Below are 25,160 nucleotides of genomic sequence, written 5' to 3' on the forward strand. Positions count from 1 at the left end.
AAGGCTCTGACTTGCTCCTGACACAGGAGCAGCTGTTCAGTCAGTGTAACCTCCTCTATACTCTGCATCTCCACCTCTGAGTTAAACAGGTGTCTGATGTTTGGATATATTGCCCTAAGCTAATTTCTGGAGATACTGTAATCAGGGCAGGCTTGGTGAATCTGTTGGTTAACGCCTGAGCCCTTTGACTCTGGAAATTGAGGCTCAAATTCTACCTTCACTCACAATTGAAAGCAAACTTGGTGTACCTCTTCCTACTCCTAACATAGATTTGTCACCATAGAGAACCAAGCAGCAGTCACACAAGGGTTCTGGGAATGTGAGGAAACCAGTTAGTCATATGGGTCCCTTTGTGGGCATTGGAATGTTTGTGGGGTTAGGAAACAGCAGCAGTGCTGCTCAGCACTTCACTCTGAGTAATGGATTTTAAGGCCAGAATGGACCATGATCTCTCACTTCTCCTTTAGCTTCTGCCTAATGCACCCTTCCCCACAGTATCTGCTGTTACACACCCTTTATACTGCTCATCCCTTTCTTTCTTGGGTTGCACTAGACTGTATCTCACCGCTGTCATTGTCAACACACCATGTTGCAGGCCTGCAATTGTGTACCCTTCTTGCTGGTTGAAGACAGTATAATGGCTACATGCCCAGTATAGGAAGTGATGGTCTCCTAAGCTGGGATCAGGCTTCTGGGAATGAAAAATAATGTTTAAAATACGTTGCCTGAAAGCACTTGACAGACATCATTGACCCTCACAGCCCTTGTGATTCAGATATCATTATCCCCATTTTACAGATGGTGAAACTGAGGCATGGAGTGGTGAAGAAACTTTACCAAGCTCATAGGGCGAGTCAGTAGCAGAGCCAGGAATGGAGCCCTGGTGTCCTGACTCCTAATCTCCTCTTCTAACCAGGAGACCATACTTCCTCAGGGATGGGCTGTTGTACTGTATAAAGCCTGCCTATTACACTGAGAAGGAGAAATGTGTAGAATATTGTTAACCCAACTTCTACTTGTGCACAGGTGCCTGATGGAGCAACTGTAGCTCTGGTCCCACGTCTGACCAAACACATCCCCAGAGAGAATCAGGATTACATCCCTGGAGAGAGTGAGTCTGATACTTAAGGTCTTAACATTCCATTCTTATAAGATAGTTTCACAGAGCCCATCAGCTAGCAAGTGAGGGCTTTGTACAGCCCTAGTTTTATGGTAACCTCCAAGAACTACTGGGTGAGTTAGGCCCTCCTCACCGTTAGCATTGCCAGGATATCAAACCTGTCCGCTTCGGGGGCTGAGTAAGTGTCTGAGAGCCAGAGGCCCCCTAAAAACAGGAGCAGAGCTAGAATATTCTAGTTCCTAACCTCCAGGGCTGGGTGCAGTCCACAGCTAATAGGCCTCCCAGCTAATAATCCTAGGGCCTGGACACTGTCCTTAGCTTCCTGCATGTTCCCTTAGTGCAGGGAATCTTGTGTCTTGTAAGGATGGTAAGTGGCTCCGAGCTATGTGGCCAGTCTCTGAGGGGAGCCTAGAGACTTCATTAGTATTTATGTTTCAGAAACTCCGATGCTGGAGGATGCAGATGAGGGTGGAATGAAACTTTGGCACCTAGTAAAACCAACTGACGAGCCAGAGCTCCCCAAGCACAGGCGAGGAAGCTTACGGGATCGGGAGCGAGCCAAGGCCATTCCTGAAATTTATTTGACACGTCTCCTCTCTATGAAGGTAGGAAAGAACATAGTGTTGGATTAGCTAAACTGGGTCATTCCTGGGACACTTCCTTCTGCAAGGCCAAGGCTGGTGCTTTGGACCAAGGCCAATAAACCCTGAAACCCCAGAGTGTGTTTCGCCATATGTGCAGCACTGCACATGAGAAAAGAATTCCTTGCTGTCTGGCTTACTGATGTATTTATTTGTTGGCTTCCCTGTGACCCCAGCACCATAATTTCTGAGTCACACATGCTAAAGGAGTTAGCCTTACAACACGCTTCTAAAGGAGAGAAGTTTTACATTCCCATGTTCTTCTTCGAGTATGTGTCTGTGGATCCCACTGGAGGCGCATGTGCCCTATGCATGTGAGATCAGAATCCATTGGGCCATGCCTGCACTGTGCACGTGCTCATGCACCTATCAGTGGCATAAAAGGCAGAGCAGTTGCAATCGTCGTTCAGTCCCCTTTTACCTCCATGGCAGCAAGATGGACTGAGCAGCATTTGCTTGCTGTCCTTAGTGGAATCAGCTTCAGCTGCAAAAAATTAGGTAGTTATGGTTAACACTCTTCAAAATTTCCCCCTATTTTATTTTATTCTAGACATATTTAAAAAAACCAAAAGCTAAATTTGATTTGTCCCTTGGTGCTCTGTGCCTTTATCTGGGCCAAAATGACAGTTTCAGAATCCTTGAGCTTCAAACCATATCCATCCTATAAAGGTCTCATTCCACTCCCAGATGGCCACAGCCACTGTCTGTTTTGTCTTGATGAAAGCCATGGACCAGCTTCAGGCAGAGAACCGCACCCTGCAAGAGCAGATCACAGGACTGCAAGGAGAATGTTGTTCATGTTCCATGTCGCCTTCAGAATTCAAACCCACGGTACTGCTACCAGAGCACTATGATGGGACCCCAGCAAGTTTCAGGGTTTTATGAGCCAGTGCAAGACCTATTTCCTGCTACGGCCCAACACCAGTTGCCTGATGGATCAGGCAAAGGTGGCATACTGGCCAGTTGGGACACTTTCCTGAGGGCCTTCGTGGCAACCTTTGATGACCTACACTGAACTTACAATGCAGAGGTGAGTCCGGCAGGTCTCAGGTTCAGCTGCAATGTATGCAGCTGCTTCTGATGTCTGGCAGCAGATATGGCTTGGATTGAGCCAGCCCAGCTACACCAATTTTGTCTTGGCCTCAGCAAGGAAATAAAAAATGAGCTTGCCACTCATGAGCCTCTTGTGTAGCTAGATGATTTATTGAATTATGCCTCCAAATCAACATTAGACTTAGTGAACAGTGGCTTCCACTCCATATCTAGGCACTGCCCACAACCACTGCAAAGGCCCCTCCCCTGAGCCCATGCACGTGGACATGGCATAGACCCGACTGGACTCTTCCTAATAGGAACACCAATGGTGAGAGAACTTGGGTTTCTACTGTGGTGGCACAGGCCATGAGGTGTCCATCTGTCCTGCTAAATCCCCAAGCGACATGGTTCTAGGAAACTACCATGCTCAGCCTCAGTAAGGGAATTGAGCCCGGGTAACAGAGAAGACTCCACCAAGCCCCCTCCAGCCACCCATTCCAGGTGCCAGGACTGATGCATCGAAAATGTCCCTGCATCTACAGCTCCAGTTACAATTCTGGCTGTGGGATTCCAGACAAGTACTTCCCTCACAGAGAGCCATGATGGACTTGGGCTGGCGATAACTTAATAGACACTACTGTGGCTCAAGTACTCGGCCTACCCATACAGCCTAAGGCCGCCCCTGACTTCATTGAGACAGTTGATGGATCGCTGCTTACCTCTGGCCTGATCAGTCAGGAAACTATAGTTTTGAAGGTGATGGTTGGGGAGCGCTAAACTCCTCCAGTGTAGCCCGATCCAGTCCCCAGACTTCACTTTGATACTCTGAATCCCCTGGTTGATGAAAAATGACCTGCATATCTCCTGTGGTCAGCGCACTGTGACATTTAATTCTAAGTTTTGCCAAGACAATTGCTTCCTGACATCCAAGCTCAAGCCTCCAGAAACTCAGGTCACATGACTTGCCCAGGCTTCAGAAACAGGGAGAGATACTTGGAAAACAGAATGGGTCTCCTTGCTGCTAGGGTCAGCTGTCACATTCCCCACAAAATACCAAGAGTTTTCAGATGTATTCAAAAAACGAAATGCAGAACACTACCCCTTCACCAAGAACATGACTGCCTGATCCATTTACAGCCTGCAGCCAAAATTCTGATGTGTTCCATGTTAGAACCTGAGTTAGCCACCCGTAAGGACTATATCCATATGAATCTGAAGAAAGGGTTCATCGGAGATTCCATATCTCCAATTGGTGTCCCTTTGTAGAACAAAACATGGCTCCTTAAGACTTTGTGTGGATTATCATGCTCTAAATAAAATCACTGTGCAGAATCAATACCTGCTACCCCTGATCCCAGAGCTTCTGGATTGGGTAAGAGCAATCTGGGTATTCACCAAGTTAGACCTAAGAGGGGAGTACAGCCTAGTCAGAATCCAGTCAGGGGATGAATGGGAAACTGCTGGTCGCACTTGGTTTGGCCACTTGGTGTCCAAAGTGTTTGGGACTTTTGGACTTACTAACATGGCTGCGATCTTTCAGCATCTAATTAATGACGTCTTACAACATACGCTGGACTACTTTGTAGTTGCCTACTTAGGTTGGTATTCAGAGTAAATTAGGATGTCACCTGTGCACAACTAGTATGTGTGCAGGGTCCGAGGAAGACTCTGCCAACCTGGGCTGTACGCTAAACTGCAGAAATGCATCTTCTGTGAGCCCACTGTGCAATTCTTAGGCTACATTCTGTCAGCCAAGAGAGACTGCATGAATCCCTGGAAGGTGGAAGCACTTTTCTATTGGGCAGCACCACAAGGCATTGAAGAAATGTAATGCTTCATTGGGATTGCAAATTTCTATACACACTTTATATGGGACTACTCCTGCATTCTGGCACACCTATAACCTCTCTGCTGTGAAAAGCCACCAAGAAACATTTGATCATCTGAAGGCGTTGTTCACTGCCACACCCATCCTCATACATCCAGAGCCAAGTCAGCCATTCATCCTGGAAACCAATGCTTCGGACATAGCCACTGGAGTGGTGCTATCCCAGAAACAAGGCCTCAAACAAGAAGGTCATCCCTGTGCATATGGTTCCCACAAGCTCAGTCAGTATGAAATTTTGGACAAGGAGCTGCTTGCCATTTGAGACCTAGAGGTGTTCTCTAGAAGGAGCCAGACACCTAGTTCAGGTGTTCACTGATCACAAAAATCTAAAATATCTGCACTCTGCTAAAGCCCTAACCCAGTGCAAGGTATTCTTGGTTTACCCTTACCCCTCCCCCTTTGGTTTGATTTCACTGGCTCCTGCAATGGGGAATGTACCACAAAGGGGAATATGCCAGCAATCCTAAGGGATTTAAAGAAGAGCCACCCTGCATCCTGAAATCACATCACTTCCTTGGAGGATCATTACTATCTGACTTGCTCATGACCATATATTCTGCCCTACCAAATGACCCTTTGCCCGGACTTTTAACACCGAACCCCATAGTAAATGCACAGAAAAGGATGGATTCCTCTGTGTGCACATCTCTATCCCTGAGGGATGTCCCTGTTTTGAGTCCCTGTGCATTTCTGATGATGTCTGCAGGCCTACATCCGATCTTGAGACACCGGAGGCCATACCAAAGTTCACGGAACTAAATCCTTTGGGATGTTAATAGCTGCTGGGACTCACTTGAGGCCTTGGGCTAAACACTACAAGGGACTTCAAATTACCAGTCTGAATGATGCCATACGTACTAACAGTAGTGAGTCAACTGACAAAGATGGCACACTTCATTCCTTATATACTTCTTTCCACCGCCAAGGGCATTGCTTGTCTCCTCATCACACACGTTCCACCTCCACGGACTCCCAGACCATGTCACCTCTGACCAGGGTTCTCAGTTCATGTCTTGGCTTTGGTTGGAGGTGTTCTGCCTCTTAGAAGTATGTCTCCATTTATTGACTGCCTATCATCCATAAACCAATGGCCCACCAGAGTGAACCAGCTATTGCAACAATACCTGTGATTCTTTACCAGTTATCACCAAAATGACTGGGCCTCACTACTTCCATATGTGAAATTCTCATACAACGCAAACCATTCCTCAACCAAGATAAGCCTGTTTTTTTAAAATTATGGCTTCCATCCCTGTTTTCGCCCTGGACTACCCCTGTACTCAGTCCCCGCAGCCTCAGACCTGGTTTGTCAAATCCATCAGACACAGAGTTGAAACAAAAATAAGATCGCATACAAACATCATGCTGTTATTGGCAGAAGGATCCTACATTTGCAGTAGGACAAAAAAGGTAGGGCTGTTGACAAAGCACCTCAAAACAGGCAGACATATGTAAACTAGACCACTGGTACCTGGGACCCTACCAGATCTGTGGGCAAATCAACTCAGTAACCTTTGAACTTTGAGTTTCCTTCTACCTCAAGGTGCACCCTGTATTCCATGTCTCCCCCTTAAATCCTTCTCTGATCATCCTCTTCCCAAATTAAAACAATCTCCCCTTCCTCCAGTACAAGGCCAAGAAGAATATCTTGTCCATGAGATCCTAGGCTCCCAGATATGAAGAGGGAAGACAGGTACTTCATCAACTGGGAAGGGTACAGGCCAGAAGAGTGGTCCTGGGAACCAGCCTATTATGTGCATGATCCCTGTAACAGCATGGCACCCACCTCTCATGAGCGCCTCCCTTCTTTTCTCTTGTTGCCCCTCCTTTCTCTGAGTGGGCAATGTCTCTTCAAATGCCCTGTCACCCCACAGACAAGCCTTTGCCCCTGCTTTGGCCATGGGCTGAGTATCTTTCTGGGCCCTTGCAATAGCCCTTCTGTCCTGCTGCCCAGAGTCACCCTTGCCTGGTTTCCTTGCCAGCTCTGGATCACCTACACCTAGCTCATAGGGATTTGCACCTGGCATCCTCGTCTTGTTGGGCCTATCCTTGGGGCTCTTGCCTTTCCTTTTTATGTGGCCCGCCCCTCCACAATAAAAGCAATTAAATCTTGCCTTTCTTCCCTAGTTCTTGCCAGGGCAAGCCCTTCTTAAATGCCCCAACTGGCCACACCCATAGCTTCTCCATGGCTGGGCTTCAGGCTTCCTGCCTGCTAAACCCCTACTTTAGAGTCGCTGGAGCCACATCATACCTGTATCTGCTTCTGCTGCTTGGAGTGGATCACTCACCACTGCTGTTGTGTCGCAAACCGGGCCTCCTGTTTCTGCTGGCTCTTTATCAGCTGCATCAGCAGGGCCTGGCTGCACTGCTGCTGCTGACTTGCCACCAACAGGCGGAGCACTTCCTCCATTGCCCCTTGTTTTTTTATGAGATTGCAATTTTGGTTGATAAAGGTAACAATGTCGATATAATATACTTAGACTTGGTAACACGTGATATTTTGATTGGAAAAAAACTAAACAGATATAAAATGAACATGACACACATTAAATGGATTAAAAGATGGCTAGCTGTTAGGCCTCAAAATGTAATTGTAAACAGGGAATTGTCACTGAGCAGGTGTGTTCCAGTGGGTCCTGTAGGAATTGTTTCTTGGCCCAATGCCATTTAACATTTTTATTCGTGACCTAGGAGAAAACGTAAAATCATTACTGATGAGGTTTTCACATTACATTAATAATTGGGGCGTGGTAAATAATGAAGAGGACAGGTCACTGATTCAGAGTGATCTGGATTGGTTGGTAAACTGTGCTTAAGCAAACAACATGCATTTTAATATCGGTAAATGTATATATCAAGGAACAAAGAATGTAACCCATTCTCATAGGATGGAGGACTCTATCCTGGGACACAGTGACTCTGAAAAATATTTGGGTGCCAGGGTGGATACTCAGCTGAACATTAGCTCCCAGTGCAATGCTGTGGCCAAAAGAGTAAACGTGTTCCTGAGATGCATAAACAGGAGTTTTGAGTAGGAGTAGAGAGATTATTTTACATCTATATTTGGCACTGGTGTAACTGCTGTTGAAATACTGCATCCAATTCTGGTGCCCACAATTCAAAAAGAATGTTGATAAATTGGATAGATCAAGATTGGATTTTTTTCTATAAACTCTGCTCTAAGAATTACATTGGAAAAGTTCTATGGCCTGTGTTATACAGGAGGTCAGACTAGATGATCACAAAGGTCACTTCTGGCCGTGGAATCTATGAAAATCCTTTCCCTTCCCAGAGGCTGAACTATTTGGTTTACTTTCTGCCTATTCGTTTTGCATTAACTTTGGCTTGTCCACAGGGGACTCTGCAAAAATTTGTGGATGACTTGTTCCAGGTGATCCTCAGCACCAGCCGCCCTGTCCCTCTTGCTGTCAAATATTTCTTTGACCTCTTAGATGACCAAGCAATGCATCATGGAATCCTGGACCCTGAGACCATTCATATCTGGAAGACAAATAGGTATGGAGTCAAAGTTGCAGCCTGACACTTCTCCAGAGCAGAGAATCCCAAACCTTGGTCCCTGGAGTCAGAGGTGACGTGTGGGGAGGCATGTGGGGTCACATGCCCCCCAGACTTGCTGCTGGCTTGTAGTGAGCATGCTCATATGGACTAAGCATGCTGCTGAAGCTGTTCCCCTCACTCTGTTGCCCCACTGTCGGCAGGTACGGGTCATTTCTGCCTGGAATAGTTTCTGCCGGTCTATGGAAAGCTGGCTGGTCACATGGTTCTGGCAGCTCCTATTTCCATTGGAAAGAAACAGAAGAGATGGGTTGGGGGAGATGAAATGCAGAGAAGTAGTATGTGTGAGATTACCTTTGTTCTTCTTTGAGTATATGTCCCTGTGAGTGCTCTACTGTAGGATAAGAGCACCCATACACTGTCGATTGAATATTTTAGTTAGCAGTGTCTGTAGATCCATACCTGCACACTATTACATTCTCGCACTCCGGTGTGAGCATAGGAAGGCGCAAACTTGCCATCGCTCCAGTTCCTTCTCAGCTGCCTTTGTCTTGAGACAGCTATAGTACTGTCCATTGCTTTTGTACCTCCTTTGTCATTTTAGGCTTAATTTGTTTACCCCAGCTCTTTTATGTGGATGTTGTCAATGAAAGATCGTGACATATCAAATTCTCACACCCCACCCCTACCACACACCTGATAAGGAAGTCAAGTGACTGGAGTTGCTGGGGTGAAAAAGCTATTCTTTAGCTGTCTCACAGTGTAGGGTCGTGACTCTCAAGGCTTGATAGTTAAGTACAGTTTCATGAATTGTGCATAATTCACACATTTTATAGACCATCTGTTCCAGGGCCAAAGGGAACAATTTCAGATAGTCCTCCAAAGCATCTCTGCAGGCTGTCCTTGATAAAACCAACACAGCCTCAATGGCAACCATATCATGCACAGAACCTCCTGGTTGCAAGTATCCGGTCTTCCCCAGGAGGTTAAGAACACTGTTGAGGACCTCAATTTTGAAGGGTGAGATCTCTTCAGTAGTGACTCTAGTGCCTCGCTCCACATCCTGAAGGGCTTTAGGGCAACTCTGTGATCCCTTGGGATAGATACACCTGCAACAAAAAGATGATTAAGTAAGTCTCATGGGAGCATAACAACAGCCATATTGGGTCAGACCATCTATCCAGTATACTCTCTTCTGACTGGCTGGTGCCAGATGCTTCAGAGGGCATGAACAGAACAGGGCAATCATCAAGTGATCCAACCCCTAGCATCCAAGTCTCACTTCTGGCAATCGGAGGTCTAGGAACACCCAGAGCACGGGGTTACATTCCTGACCATCTTGGCTAATAGCCATTCATGTAACTATCCTCCAAGAACTTAGCTAATTCTTTTTTGATCCCAGTTACACTTTTGGCCTTCACAACATCCCCTGCAACAAATGCCACAGGCTGACTGTGTGTTGTATGAAGAAGTATTTGCTTAGGTTGTTTTAAAACCGCTGCCTATAAATGTAATTGGGTGACCCATGGTTCATGTGTTATGTGAAAGAATTGATAATATTCCTTATTCACTCTGTCCACACCAGTCATGATTTTAAAGACCTCTATCATATCCCCCTTAGTCGACTCTCTTCTAAGCTGAACAGTCCCAGTCTCTCTTTTACTCTCTCTTTGTACGGAAGTTGACCCATACTCCTAATCATTTTTGTTGCCCGTCTCAGTATTTTTCCATTTCTAATATGTCTTTTTTTGAGATAGGGCAACCTGAACTGCACATAGTATTAAAGGCATGGGCATACCATGGATTTATATAGAGGCATTATGATATTTACTGTCATCTTATCTCTCCCTTTTCTAATGGTTCTGAACATTCTGTTAGCTTTTTTTGACTGCCACTGCACATTGAGCGGAAGTTTTCAGAGAAGTATCCACGACTCCAAGGTCTTTCCTGAGTGGTTACAGCTAATTTAGACCCATCATTTTGTAGGTATTGTTGGGATTATTTTTTCCAAAATGCATTACTTTGTATTTATCAACATTGAATTTCATCTGCAATTTTGTTGCCTAATCAACCAGTTTTGTGAGATCCCTTTTTAGCTCTTTGTAGTCAGCTTTGGGCTTAGCTATCATGAGTAATTTTGTATTGTCTGCAAACATTGCCAACTCACTATTCATCCCCTTTTCCCAGTTATTTATAAATATGTCAAACAGCACTGGTCCCAGTACAGATCCTCCGACAGTTCAACATCTCACGTTGATTCAGTACCACGCTACAAGGCCTGCAGTCTCCCCCAACAGAGGCCCAGACTGTACAAGAAGGGGCTGTCCTCAACACATCACAGTTGGCGACTTCAACTAACCAGAAGTTTTGACAGCTTGGTCAAGGGTCATGAACCAACCCCTTCACTGCTACACCTCTGTTATCGTCAGTCATGGCTGAGGATTGTTTATACTCCCAGCAGAGACAGCCCATCAAGCAAGGGACCTTACCTTTGAACACCCTCGGCTCTATGAACTGTGAAGGACTACCGCCAGGTTGCATGTGAGTTCCCTTCTCAAGCCCACCACTGTCAAGGGTCATCATCTTGGACACCTTGCTGCTGGGCTGGAGTGTTCACCTCCAGGCTCCACAGTCCAGGAAAAATGGATTCCCAGGAGACATCCCTCAATATCAGTACCTTTGAATTCAAGGCCATTCTTTACATGTATCAGCACTTCCTTCCCAGCATCGAAGGCCGCTCTGTCACGGTCATACTGGACAACAGGGCAGCAATGTACCACATAAACTACCAAGGGGGAGCAGGATCCCTGTCCTTGTGCGCAGAAGCATTAAGGCCGTGGAACTGGTACATATCTGGACACATAGACAGCTCAATGGTCTACCTACCTTAGATTCCTTCTGCAGGCACTTCCACCTGGACCATGAGTAGGAATTCAACAACTTGATCTTCCAGAACATCTGCCAGTCCCAGGGTCTTCCTGAGGTGGATGTTTTCACAACACCATCCAATGCAAAATGCAGCCACTTCTGCTCAAAGAGTGGGGCACAGTCGCAATTCCATGGGGGATGCCCTTCTTGTAACCTAGCCTCGCTTGCTCCTGTATCCCTACCCTCTGAGAGCAAGCAGTAGTGATTCTCATAGCTCCAGCCTGGCCATGAAAAATGAGGTTCCCAATGCTTAGCCCCTCCCTTCAAATGCCATTCCCACTTCATAGAATCATAGAGTTGGAAGGGACCTCAGGAGCTCATCTAGTCCAACCCTCTGCACAGATCAGGACTAACCTCAGCTAAATAATCCCAGCAAGGATTTTGTTAAGCCGCAGCTTCTCTAAAGATGGAGATTCCACCACCTCCCTAGGTAACCCATTCCAGTGCTTCACCACCCTCCTGGTGAAAAACTTTTTCCTAACGTCCAACCTAGACCTCCCCCCACTGCAACTTGAGACTGCTGCTCCTTGTTCTGTCATCTGCCACCATTGAGAACAGCCTTGCTCCATCCTCCCTGGAACCCCCTTTCAGGTAGTTAAAGGCTGCTATCAAATCACCCCTCATTCTTCTCTTTTGCAGACTGAACAAGCCTAGTTCCTTCAGCCTCTCCTCATAAGTCTTGTGCTCCAGACCCCTCATCATTTTTGTTGCCCTCCATTGGACTCTCTCTAACTTCTCCACATCCTTGTTGTAGTGGGGGGCCCAAAACTGGACACAATATTCCAAATGTGGCCTCACCAATGCCGAATAGAGGGGAATGATCACTTCCCGTGATCTGCTGGCAATGCTCCTACTAATGCAGCCCAATATGCTATTAGCCTTCTTGGCAACCAGGGCACACTGCTGATTCATATCCAGCTTCTTATCCACTGTTACCCCCAGATCCTTTTCTGCAGAACTGCTGCCTAGCTCATCGGTCCCCAGTCTGTAGCTGTGCATGGGATTCTTCCATCCTAGGTGCAGGACTCTGCACTTGTCCATGTTGAACCTCATCAGATTTCTTTTGGCCCAATCCTCCAGTTTGTTTAGGTCACTCTGTATCCTATCCCTACCTTCAGGGTATCTACCACTCCCCCTAGCTTAGTGTCATCTGCAAACTTGCTGAGGGTGCAATCTACCCCATCCTCCAGATCATTCATAAAGATGTTGAACAAAACCGGCCCCAGGACCGACCCCTAGGGCACTCTGCTTGTGACCGGCTGCCAGCTAGACATGGAGCCATTGATCACTGCCCATTGAGCCCTATGCTTTAGCCAGTTCTCTATCCATTTTATAGTCCATTCATCTAACCCATACTTCTTTAACTTGCTGATAAGAATATTGTGGGAGACCGTATCAAAAGCTTTGCTAAAGTCAAGGTATATCACGTCCACTGCTTTCCCCACATCCACAGAGCCAGTCATCTCATCATAGAAGGCAATCAGGTTGGTCAGGCATGACTTTCCCTTGGTGAATCCGTGTTGACTGTTCCTGATCACCTTCCTCTCTTCCAAGTGACTTAGAATGGATTCCTTTTGAGGATCTGCTCCATGATTTTTCCAGGGATTGAGGTGAGGCTGACCGGTCTGTAGTTCCCCGGATCCTCTTTCCTCCGTTTCTTGAAGATGGGCACTATATTTGCTTTTTTCCAGTCATCAGGGACCTCCCCCAATTGCCACGAGCTTTCAAAGATAATAGCCAATGGTTCTGAAATCACATCAGCCAACTCCCTCAGCACCCTCGGGTGCATTGCACTTCCTGTCAGCAGATCTCCTGACTCAGAATGATGGACCATAACCCATTCCAACTTGGTTTTTCTCCATCTTAAAGCTCCTAAGGTTCTCAGGCATAGAATTGGACTGTTCTTCTGAAGTTAAATCTGTACTCCAGGACAGCAGGAAACTTGCCACGAGGAAGACCTGCCTTCAAATGTGGAGACGGTTCCAGGTCTGGTGTGCCCAACACTCTACATATTTCTTTCAGATGCACTCCTCTCAGATATTCTTGATTATCTGCTAGGATTAAAAACACAGGTTTTATTGCTGAGCTCAGTCAGAGCATACGTGGCTGCTATTATAGTATTCTACCCTCCTATCTAGGGATTTTTCCTACCCCATCACAGTCAGGTTCCTTAAAGGTCTGTGTCTGTTCCCTCATGACAAGAAAGCCATCCCTCTTTGGGACTTCAGCCCAGTTGTCAACATTTTAAGGAACCTCCATTTTGAGTCTGTGGCTACTTGTTCATTCCTCTGCCTCTTGTTCAAAACTTTGTTCTTGGTAGCCATAACATTGGACAGAAGAGTGGACAAGCTAGGGGCACTCATGGATGATCTCCTCCCTTTCCCCCTCACCACTATCTTCTACCTGGTATGGTGATCCTACAACTTCATCCTCTCTTCCTGCCTAAGGTCTCCTCAGAGTTTCATATCAACCAGGACATTCGACTTCCACTGTTTTTACCCTAAACCTCATTCTTTGAGGGAAGCGGTTAGTCTCCATACCCTGGATGTAAGGCAAGCACTCAACTTTTACCTCGACAGAACTAAGTCTTTCAGGGTTTCCCTCAGACTTCTCACTTCCTTTGCTGAGAAGCTGATTTCAACACAAAGGCTCTGTAAGTGGGTGTCTGGATGTATGCTGGCTTACTACAAAGCTTCTGGGATGCATCATCCTCTGGGAGTGGCTGCTCATCTTGATAGCCTTTCTCAAGGACATTCCTGTCAGGGACATCTGCATACCATGAGGAGGCTGCCACAAAGAGCTCTGTCCACATGTTCTCCCAGCATTACATATCATCCCTGTCTGCAGATCAGCATGGCCTTTGGTGATGCTGTCCTCAATACTATACTGGATCATAGAATCATAGAAGACTAGGGTTGGAAGGGACCTCAGGAAGTCATCTAATCCAACTGCCTGCTCAAAACAGGACCAATCCTAACTAAATCATCCAAGCCAGGGCTTTGTCAAGCTGCACTTAAAAACCTCTAAGGGTGGAAATTCCACCACCTCCCCAGGTAACCCATTCCAGTGCTTCACCACCCTCCTAGTGAAAATGTTTTTCCTAATATCCAACCTAGACCTCCCCCACTGCAACTTGAGACCATTATTCCTAGATCTGTCAGCCTAGCTCCATCCTCCCTGGAACCCCCTTTCAGGTAGTTAAAGGCTGCTATCAAATCCCCCCTCACTCTTCTCCTCTGCAAACTAAACAATCCCTGTTCCCTCAAACTCTCCTCATAAGTCTTGTGCTCCAGCCCCCTAATCATTTTTGTTGCCCTCCTCTGGACTGTCTCCAATTTCTGTGGTGGGGGGCCCAAAACTGGACACACTACTCCAGATGTTGCCTCAGCAATGCCAAACAGAGGGGAATAATCACTTCCCTCGATCTGCTGGCAGTGCTCCTACTAAAGCAGCCCAATATGCTGTTAGCCTGCTTGGCAACCAGGGCACACTGCTGACTCATATCCAGCTTCTTGTCCACTGTAACCCCCAGGTCCTTTTCTACCGAACTGCTGCTTAGCCAGTCAGTCCCTGTCTGTAGCAGTGCATGGGATTCTTCCATCCTAAATGCAGGACTCTGCACTTGTTCTTGTTGAACCTCATCAGATTTCCTTTGGCCCAATCCTCCAATTTGTCTAGGTCACTGTATCCTATCCCTGCCCTCCAGATCCCTCTCCTCTGCACCCACCTCCACATTAAGATACTGTTTTGGGAGGCTCCTACAGTAGAGCACCCATGGGGACATATACTCAAAGAAGGAGAGGTTACTTACCTCTACAATAACTGAGTTCCTCAAGGTGTCTTGTCCCTCTAGGTGCTCAACCTCCAGGTCTCCTTCCTGTCTGTTGTGGAGTCTCTTTGGGCTTTGTGGTTGAGAAGGAACTGGAGTGGCTGTGAATTTGCACATACCTATATATTCTTGCACTGAAGCAAAAGGGTGTGTAGTGCACAGGCGCAGACTCTGCTAACTAAAATCTCCAACTGAGCGTGCACGGGCGTGTACACATCTTATGGTGGAGCACTCATAGGGACAAAACATGTGGAACTTAAATTACTGTACAGCTAAGTAATATCACCTTCAGAGGACAAAGCACTTAGTGCCCTAAAGACAGCTACAAATACAAGAATACTACCCTGTATGCGAGCAATTTTTGTAGCTGCCAGAATGATGTTAAGTGGTGGTGAATGGAATGGGGAAGGTACTCAAGAGACAGTCTCTCTATAAAGATGTGGTCAGCAATAGGCAAGATTGAGAACCACAGTCCTAGATCTATCTGGAGATGTGTTTGTAACAGAGGAGATTAGTGACTCAGCAATACGGTGAGAGGGGATTTCCTGATTTGCAGAATGGCTTTATTAATCCGCACAGCTCCAGATCTCAGCCTGCAGATCTTGACATGCATGTCGCTGTCCATAGACCTCGGGGCTTGAGATAGACCTCACAGATGGCTTTTTTCAGGAATATGATGTGCTAAGAGTTAAACTTCTCACAGCAAAAGGGATTCTGCCTTCTGAGAGGCTCATCTGTGCCTTTTTCTGAATGCACAGCACTGGCTGCTGGGCCTTCCATTAGATTTAATCTCTGTGGCCAGATCTTAGTCCCTTGAGAACCTTTTTGTTCTACCTGAATTGGGAACTGCATGCTGATGTTGAAGTGCTTTGCAATAAGCAGGTTAGTACCTTCCTTTGAGGACACTGTTTGGTTTAGCCTCATTTTGCCATGATACCCAGCCCCACCTCTCCTCATCTCTCCTCTCTTCTCTGCAGCCTGCCTCTCAGATTCTGGATCAACATAATCAAAAATCCCCAGTTTGTGTTTGATGTGCAGACGTCGGACAATGTAGATGCCGTGCTCCTGGTCATTGCCCAGACCTTCATGGACTCCTGTACTATTGCTGACCACAAGCTGGGGCGGGTAAGCATGGAAGTGGGGAGGAGCAGGCAGAGTGTTCAGCAGAGTGAACAGTTAAATGCTGTGTATTCTTCAAGCTGCATCATTTTTGGGGCGCTGTAGAATCTGCATGCTCTAGGGAGGTGTAGCCTCAGTGTGGGGAAGAACAGTATGTGTTACTGCATTCAAGCAGATGGATTAGATTCCTTCTCAACACTCTTTGCACACTGGGTACTGTCCCTGATGAGAGAGTGAAATATTTTGGGCCTGACTGTTAATGTAATGTTAGAATGGTGCCCAAGGTGTGAGTGCCTCCCCATGCAGAGGCAATGAGATCCCTGCCCAGGTAGCTAAAATACTGCTTTGGATATGACATGCTAGGCGGGTCACAAGACAATAGTGGGGCTCAGGAGGAGGGATAAGTCACATCAGTAACATTTCTAGGATGATCAAGGGAATAGAGGGCCTACCCTATGAGAGGAGACTAAAAGAGCTTGGCTTGTTTAGTCCAGCAAAATGAAGGCTGAGAGGAGTTATGACTGCTGTCTATAAATGTATCAGGGAGATAAACACCTGGGGGAAGAAGAGCTGGTTGAGCTAAAGAACAAATGGGTATAAACTGGCCATGAATACATTTAGATGGGAAATTAGAAGAAGGGTTCTAAGCATCAGAGAAGTGAGGTTCTGGAGCAGTGTCCTAGTAGAGTCGCCCAGTAGTGGGGGCAAAAAACCCAACTAGTTTTAGATTATGAACGGAATTCTATGACAGAGCCACCTCTGATAGCAAGGGATTGGACTCGATGATCTGGGATCCTACCTCCAGTCCTTTGCCCCTATGTTACAGGGTTACACAACAAGGATAGCTCACAGCATGGGGGAGGAAGGGCAGTTTGACTTGTCTTTGAAATTTGATTAAATAAAATTTTCAGCCAGCTAATTTCCTGTAGATGTCATGGAAATGTGGCTGGCTGTAATAAAAGAATTAGGAGAAATGGAGCCATTTGCCTGCCTAGGTTTATGCTGTAAGATGAAGGGGAGATGGGCCAAGAAGCAGGAACTGCTAAATACCAAACTTGGATAGAACTGTATCACTCCGCTGGCTTGTGGCATCTCCAGCCTCAGCCCTATGTGGTGTTTGTCACCCTCCCTTTTCAGTGATGAAAGGAAACAATGTGTGACAGTTCTGTTTCTCTTCACTGAGGGCTAATGACTGCAGATGGATGTGACACACTCTGGGACGGCGCTCTATGCATGGCTAGGGCAGTGAGGAGGAGACAGACAAAGGGGGAACTGAGGCTACATTGATGACGCAGAAGGAAGTGTCATGAGAAGAAACTGATTGTGATAGATAGGAAGGGGCCTTGAAAGCAAGGACAGGAATTGAGTTCTCTGAGACCTGTTGTGCTCTAGTTAGGGTCTAGACTATGTCAGGGTCTCCTTCCCCTATCGGAGACCAAGCTATATGGAAATCTCTGTGTCTGTGTTAATGGATGGGCTGCCCTGCCTGACATTTGAGGTAATCACTTCCTGTTCCTTTAACCATTAGTACAGCCCATTCCCGCTCTTAGGCATTAGGTCCATTAGGGTGCTGCCGCCGGCTTTCATAGAATAACAGACACTGAGTGTACCTGCCTGGGGGCCTCACACTAAGAGATATAGATTGGATACAGCCATATAATGGCAGTTCTCTCAGGCACCTACTCCCCGCTCTGGAGGTGGCAGGGTATAGTCTCCCGTCTGCTCATGTTGAGAAATGTTTGTATGACTGGCCACCCTTGTGGGTACTGGGGTCGGGCCTCCCTGCCCCTGTGCGTGTCTCGTGGGGAAGGGGCAGATTCTGCCCACCTCTGTGAGAGCAGGGGAGGGATGGAGGCTGCCTGCCACTCTGGGAAGCCAGGGTTTGTGTCTACTCTCCCTGGTCTTGGTTGGTGTAACCTGTCACTCTGTTTCTGGCCTTTGAAGGACTCGCCGATCAACAAGCTGCTCTATGCCCGGGACATTCCTCGCTACAAGCAGATGGTAGAAAGGTAAAGCCTGAGTGAGCATGTGGGGACAGCAGGGTTGGTTGGCAGGGGAGGAGCAGATAACGCAGTAACCGCCTTGCACTCCCATTGCGTAGGTACTATGCGGACATTCGCCAGACCATCTCCGCCAGCGACCAGGAAATGAACTCCGCCCTAGCTGAGCTGTCGAGGGTAAATAAAGCAATCAGAAATGTCAGAAACCTGTGCATTCTTCATGGGGTCCCACAGGGTGGGGAGTCCGACTCCGTGACACAAGGTCTGAATTCGCCTTTTTCCCTAGAATATCCCACCATTGCTCGCACCAGAATTCCAGTGTTAGTGTTGGCAGGGACCAGGTGTGTTAATCACTGCATCAGGACCCTGCTCAGTGGATGTCTAGACCACATGGTGGTTAAAAAACAGGAGCTGCTCGTGCTTTGTCTGTACTAGCCCCAACACCATTGCTACTGCCAGGGCTCTGCACTGGGAAGCACCAATGGAAATCTTAGGGGAAAAAAGACCAGTGTAGCTAAGGCTTCTGGCTGCAGGAACAAGAGTTTGGTCCATGCGTCCCACAGCTATTCCCGTCTAGATTTCTCTAAATCCCTTTTGCTGTTGCTCCCAAGCTGGGTTTAGAGGCTCTCTGGAGCATTATCCACTGAGTCCCAAGGCAGCAGAGCTTGGGTGAACAATTGTTTTGGTGCCTCCCAGAGATTCTGGCTAATTATGTGTTTGTTATATTACCACAGAATTACTCAGGTGAACTCAATTCTGTGGTGGCTCTGCATGAACTCTACAAATACATCAACAAGTACTATGACCAGGTGAGTGCAGCGCTGGCTTCCTGGCCTCAGCTGGAAAGGTGCAGGACATCATACATGTTACACTGCCCACATAGCAGATAGACCCAGATTTTTAAAGGTATTTAAGCAATGCTGTGCTCAGTGTTGCAACACCTAACTGACTGAAGTTACTTTCAAAAGTGAGTGAGGTACTTAGAGCCGAAATCCCACTGGTGCCTAAATCCCTTTCGAAAATGACATTTAGACTCCTAAATCAGGTGTTGCAGTGCTGAGTGCAGCAATGCCTCAATACGTTTAAAAATCTGGGCCAGAGTAATTATCCTCAGCAAATAGGAAGAAATGTATATTTTGTCATAACAAAACAGCCTCGACTCTCTCCTGGGGAGTGTTGGGGTTTTATTAAGGCATTTTTGTTATCTTGATTTTTTTGGTATCTAAATATTTTAGTTTAAAGGAAAGCTTAAAAGGGAAATATGATCAGTTAAAACATGTATCTGTTGACAAAAGAAGTACTTGTGATTGCAGTTTCTTGATATTGTTGTTTTGTATTTTAATAGGTAAAATGTATAATATAGATTTTATGGTCAAAATTATGCATGAGGACTTGCATTTGAAACTGTTTAATATTTACATATTTAATTTTTGTTTCTTTTTCGGAAGGGCTTTGTGTTATTTGAGATTACTGATGAAAGAATATGATCTATTTTGGGGGAGAGTTAAGGCTGTTTTGTTGTAATGAAACATGCATTTCTTTTGTACTTAATGAGAATAATGACTTGGTTACATTTGCAATGTAAGATTTATGCATTTTCGTGCTTCTAACTGTTGAGGAAATGGTGTTAGAGAGACATGGTTGGTGAGGTAATATCTTTTATTGGACCAATTTCTGTTTGGTGAGCTTAAGCTCGAAAGCTTGTCTCTCTCACCAAACAGAAACTGGTCCAATAAAAGATATTACCTCATCCACCTTGTCTCTCTAATATCCGGGGACCAGCATGGCTACAACAACACTGCATGCAATAGAGGAAATGATGGGTCAAGTGACTACACTGTTGTCACTTAGCAGTTTTTATTGGCTGCTAAAATGAAGATGTTTTGTCTTTGGCACCTCCCCTGGTTTTTTGCATAACTTTTTTTCAGTTGGTAAACAAAATTATTTTTAAAAACCCCAAAACAATAAAAAGGGATGAGTGTAGTTTGGGGGGATGAGTAGGTGGTGATAAAGAGGAAAACATACGGGATCCAGAGGGTACTACCTTCAGGAGGGCAAGGCTGCAGGAAGTCTGACTGAGACATACTATCACTGTGAATCCCAGGACACAGCTGTAACAGAGCTGAGAGTGGCTTGCCCTCCGCAAGGGCAATCTGCTGCTAATAGTATTCTGTGCACGAGGAGGTTGCTAGTGAGCTCTGAGTTTTGTTGCAGATCATCACAGCCTTGGAAGAAGATCCAACAGCCCAGAAGATGCAGTTGGGATACCGACTGCAGCAGATCGCAGCTGCTGTGGAGAACAAAGTCACTGATTTGTGACCCAAACAGAATGTGATGCTCTTGGCTGGCTGAACAGAGGTGGACAGTGCTGCTCACTGGGGCTTCAAAGCTACACACAAGGTGTCCCACTGCCTTTGGAACCAATGTTCTGGGGAGCTGGCATGTGACACAGGAGGAGGTGGCCAAGAAAATGCAAAGTACAAACGTCCTTACACCTCAGAGAATATTTTTTTACAGATGTTTTTCCTTTTTTAAAATGAACTTTACTGGAGAAGTTTTTCCAAGTTTCAGAGAGTGACCAGGCAGCTTCTTCCCACACGCTGTGAATGTGCCGAGTTTCCAAACACTATTGCTGAGGAACTGGATAACACAAGAGTTTCAGAACAAAGTTCAAGACCACACGTGGTTTTCTATGCGCCTGTAGCCTCATTTTGGTACTAGCACCAGGGATGGGAGAGACTAGTGCTGTGACTGCTGACCTGAGCACTGAATAACCACCACTATATTAGGGGCATAACCCAGTCATGATAGTGCTGGACAGTAAGTGTGTGAGCTTCCTCAGCCCTCTTAGGGAACGATGTGGGGCATTAGGAAACCTAATGTAGCCTATTAGAGGTGACCACACTTCCGGACCAGAGCACACTCCTCCAGCACACAGCTCCAGTTCCAGCAGCCGCCCTCCTGGCCGTGCTGCTCACCTGTTCCATGGCCTGAGCTGAAGAGCATCTCCCCCAGTATGGGCATCGGTGCACTGGAGGGGTTGCACCTGGCACCCAGGAATATTCAATGTAGGGATAAGAAATAGACTGAGGGCAAGATGGGGAAAGTGTCTTGGTCTCAGGGTTCTAATCTTACTGCTTGTGTGTGACTCACATTAGTGCTAATGGGAGTAACATGCTCACCAGTTCAAAACGTTGACCCAGTAGGCTAAACACAGTCCTAGTGTAAGCAGGCACTATTCCAGTGCCATCTGTGGAGCTAGACTCACTTTCCCTTGGACTGAAGTTAGCATGGCTTGAGGAGAGGACAAGGTGGACTTACTGAAGTGCCTCTAACCTAGATGTATGTCTGGCCCTCTGGGGTCATATGCTATCCTACGCCTTGGAAAACACAATGAAGGCCTTGTACCCTTTTCTCCTCTCTGGCTTGTAGCTATTTTGCTGCTCTGAACTGGATCTGTAGATACCCTTAAAATTGCAAAGTATTGACATGCTGAAGGGGAATGCTCATTTTGTTTTTTCTGAGACTGCTTCGCTTGGATGAGCATTTCTTGGACGCTGACGTCATCACAAACTCCCCAGGCTAAGCACTGCCTGTGTCACACTGGTTCTGCCTGGTCTCTGCCCCACTGGGTGGAGCGCAGGCTTCTGATTTTTTCAGAAACATCTTGAGTTTCACAATAACAATTGGCTTTTCCCCAAATTTCCCCCTAAGTTGAAGCAGTTCAAGGCTCAGTCTCACAACCAGTTCTACCTTCCTCACCTTTATCTCAGCCTCAAATACAACTCCAAATACGCCTCTGCAGCTGAATTTCTTCTTTACAGATTCTCCTGCACGGGGGTCACACTAGGGCTGTTTAGTGACAGGCTGCCCACTCTGTCTTAGAGGAAATCCTGAACTGTCTCCACAGCCTCCAAAAGAGTAGAACAGAGGAACCAAGTGGCCAGGAGCCCCAGCGGATGAGCACCAGGAAGAAGGGGCCAAAGAGCGCCCAGGCTCTGTAAACTGACCAGATCCTCTGGGAAGGTGCCCACTTTCCAAATTGAATGGAACCATACTCAGGCCCTGCCCTAGACTCTTCCACCAAACCCCCATCCATTCTCTCCTAAAGAAGATGAAATGAGTTCCCCTCCCTCCCCACCTGAGCAGGGCTGTGGTAACCCTTGCTTCCTTGCTGCTCAGAGGGGAGGGGTTTCTCCCCTTTGTTCCCCCAGCAATGTCTCCCCCATTGAGCACAGCATCTTTGGTTTCCTATTACCCTCTTGTCCCTCTCTGTGGAGCCAGGAGTATCTCCAGTGCTGAATGACACCAGCCCTGCATGGCTGGAACAGACCATGTATAGAGTAGAGTGCAACTTTGACTGCCAGTGCACTCCTTTTGCCTGGAACAGCTGATCACATGAAGCAGGCAGAAACTAGGACATGACTGTGTCTCTGTTCTTCTTTGTGTTACCTGGCTGCCCAGCCAGATGAGAGCCGTATCAGGCTGAGCCCTGTGCAGTTCTACAGTAAAGAAGAGCCCCCGAGAGCTTACAAGCTTCAGTTAAGGCAAAATTTAGCAGGCAGGTGAAACAAACGTGAGGGAGGATGGGTGGCTAAGAGTGAGGATCCCACCTGTGCATTGCCAGGCAAAGCTCCCAGAGTTGGGGAGCATGATATTCAAAACTCTTTTGGCCTCGGTCTTTATAACTTTTCCAACCAGCCACCAAGAGCTGGCAGACTTTCCTCTGCTTTTTGTGGGCCTGTAGAGCCTTTGCCCCTTCCACATCTTGGAAAATCTTTTCTCTGGGTTCTCACAAAGTTCTGTCAGTCAATCTGAGAGGAGGTGAATTCTCTTATTTATCCAGAATTTACATTAACCTGAAGTCAGGTGTTTGTCTCTGTGACCGACCAACCCCTCCCCACCAACTCGTCTCCTGCTTGGTCCATGAGTGTCTCCCCTTGAGTTCGCATGCCAGAGCCTGATGGCAACACATCCAAGGGGCATACACCTTGTCTGTGTACCACACACAAAAATGGCCATTCTTGGTCAGACCAAGGGTTCATCTAGCCCAGTATCCTGACTTCCTACAGTGGCCAATGCCAGGTGCTTCAGAGGGAATGAATAGAATAGGTAATCAAGTGATCCATCCCGTTGCCCATTCCCAGCTTCTGGCAATGACCAGCTCTTGACCAGGACTGGATGGGGAGTAGGTACCTTCCAGTACCTCTGCTTGGAGATAAGAGTTCTTGTTTCTCCAGAGACAGTGTGTGATTTGCCCATACAACATTAACCAAAAAAAAGGGGAAGTTAAAAACACTGCAAAAATGGTGTTAAAAGAAAATGAACTGTTTGCTTACCATCTCCAGCAGGATACATCTCATAAGCTAAACAAGATATAGCATTCTCAGCTTAGTTACAGTGAAAATGGAAAAGTTGGTAGCATACATTTCTCCTCCAACCTGGCACCATCATGCTGTCCAGATACCAACTCCCTCTTGCTGTATCCTAGACCCATTTTTTAACATCCTTTGACTGGGTCAGTTTGCATGTTCAAATGTACCCCTTCTGATCTCTCCATCTGTGCCTCTTTCACAGGGTAGAGTCCATTACCTCCACTGGGTGAGGTTTCATTAATGCTTATACAAAAGTCTTTAATAAGAATCCCTGGTTGGTGGAGGATGACTCCTAAGTACCTCTGGGAGGTTCCGCTTAGGTTTACTGTCTCCATGCTTGCTGTGTCAAAAGTCCCCAAGATTTTCATTTCCTTAGTTCACCTTTGGATATGTACCATGTTCCCACAGGACATAGCTTCTATAGGAGCTTGGTCATGTCCTCCTGCTGCATACACCCAATCTCTGTCTCTGCCTCTACAGGACAGAGAGAGCTTGTTACATTTGTTTTATTAATTTCTCTCACCTTGAAACATAACTTGTTGACAGGCCTTAGATCCTCTGTCACAGACATGAAGTGATTTTTGCCTCAGGGAGCGAGAGGAAGAAGTTAGCTTCCAGTTGTAGTCAAAATAGGGGACGGGGGACTATGGTAATCAGTGTTGAGATATACATTGTCATCAATAGATTTCTTAACTCCTCCCTTTGTGATGAATAGGAGCACCTGTCACCTCATAGGATGGGACCCTACAGTTTGTTTGTCCAGCTGCAGATTCAAGCTGGCCACACAGCCACATTCAGAAGTTTTTCTTTACAGCCATAAGTGCTTAAAAAAATGTACAATGAAACAATTTTTTGCAGAAGTTGATGGGGTCTGGTTCAGTGAAGCATCATGTGCTGCCTCAGTCTGTCCCCTGGTTGCAGTTATATGTCACTTTTTGGTGCCTTTCTTCCTGGGCTGATTTCCCTGGGTTTCCAGGACATCCGGTGCATTTGCTCTCATATATCTGCCCCTTTTTGGGGGGTAGAAGGGCCGTACGTACACCTCCTCTCATGAGTGACTAATTTTGTATTTTCCAGTTTGTTGTGGCCTGGCCAGCCCCGCGTTCACATCCTATCCCTTCTTGTTCAGTTCTAGTCGGAGGGCCCAGCATGCTGTCTTTCTCAACAAATTGGAATTAATAATTAATATAAAAAGTTTGAAAATCTGAATTTTGTTACATAGTGTAATAACTGTAGATACTATTGTGAGATGTAGGAATCTATTGGTGAGACAAGGTTATGTCTGTAAATAATCAGTTTAGAACCCAAATGATTTTAATAAAAAGAGAATTCTTACACAAGTAATTCAATAAACGTTAATATACAACACGGAATGGGTGTCATGGTTCTGTTTTAAAATGATTTGGCTGCTACTTATGCTCCAGACTATGGTGACCTGAAGTCAGCAGTGAAACACTGAGACATCTTACCAGGCACCATCTAGCCACGCGCCACACTGTGTCAAGCACACTACTGCTGCAGAAGATACCAGTCCTGCAAGTTTCTTGGTGTGGCTGGACCCCTGCATCTATGTAGAGCCCCAGTCACCTTCGAGGTGCTGGAGAGGAATGGGTCCCCTTGCCAAGTATGTCAGGCCATATTGTATGTCATATATCAGTCCCCATATTGCCCTCCCTTGCCTTCTGCTATGCCTGCAGACGTTCCCTGCC

The 25,160-nt window shown here is 46.5% G+C and overlaps 1 protein-coding gene across 2 annotated transcripts in view; it reads left to right on the forward strand.

Moving 5' to 3' along the window:
* PLXNB1 (plexin B1) overlaps positions 1 to 24,824 on the forward strand; it is a 198,222-nt gene extending 173,398 nt beyond the window's left edge. For both annotated transcript variants that reach the window (XM_067540464.1, XM_067540454.1), the window contains 8 exons: positions 1,027 to 1,111; positions 1,559 to 1,725; positions 8,040 to 8,200; positions 15,935 to 16,082; positions 18,021 to 18,085; positions 18,178 to 18,253; positions 18,811 to 18,885; positions 20,291 to 24,824. In XM_067540464.1, the coding sequence (XP_067396565.1) occupies positions 1,027 to 1,111; positions 1,559 to 1,725; positions 8,040 to 8,200; positions 15,935 to 16,082; positions 18,021 to 18,085; positions 18,178 to 18,253; positions 18,811 to 18,885; positions 20,291 to 20,395 (882 nt within the window). In that variant the 3' untranslated portion in view covers positions 20,396 to 24,824. The remainder of the gene's footprint in view (positions 1 to 1,026; positions 1,112 to 1,558; positions 1,726 to 8,039; positions 8,201 to 15,934; positions 16,083 to 18,020; positions 18,086 to 18,177; positions 18,254 to 18,810; positions 18,886 to 20,290) is intronic.
* Positions 24,825 to 25,160: the final 336 nt, after the last annotated feature.

This window comes from Emydura macquarii, unplaced genomic scaffold (genome assembly GCF_026122565.2).
Source record: "Emydura macquarii macquarii isolate MOO-44397 ecotype Brisbane River unplaced genomic scaffold, CSIRO-AGI_Emac_v2 contig_71, whole genome shotgun sequence".
Taxonomy (NCBI): domain Eukaryota; kingdom Metazoa; phylum Chordata; order Testudines; family Chelidae; genus Emydura; species Emydura macquarii.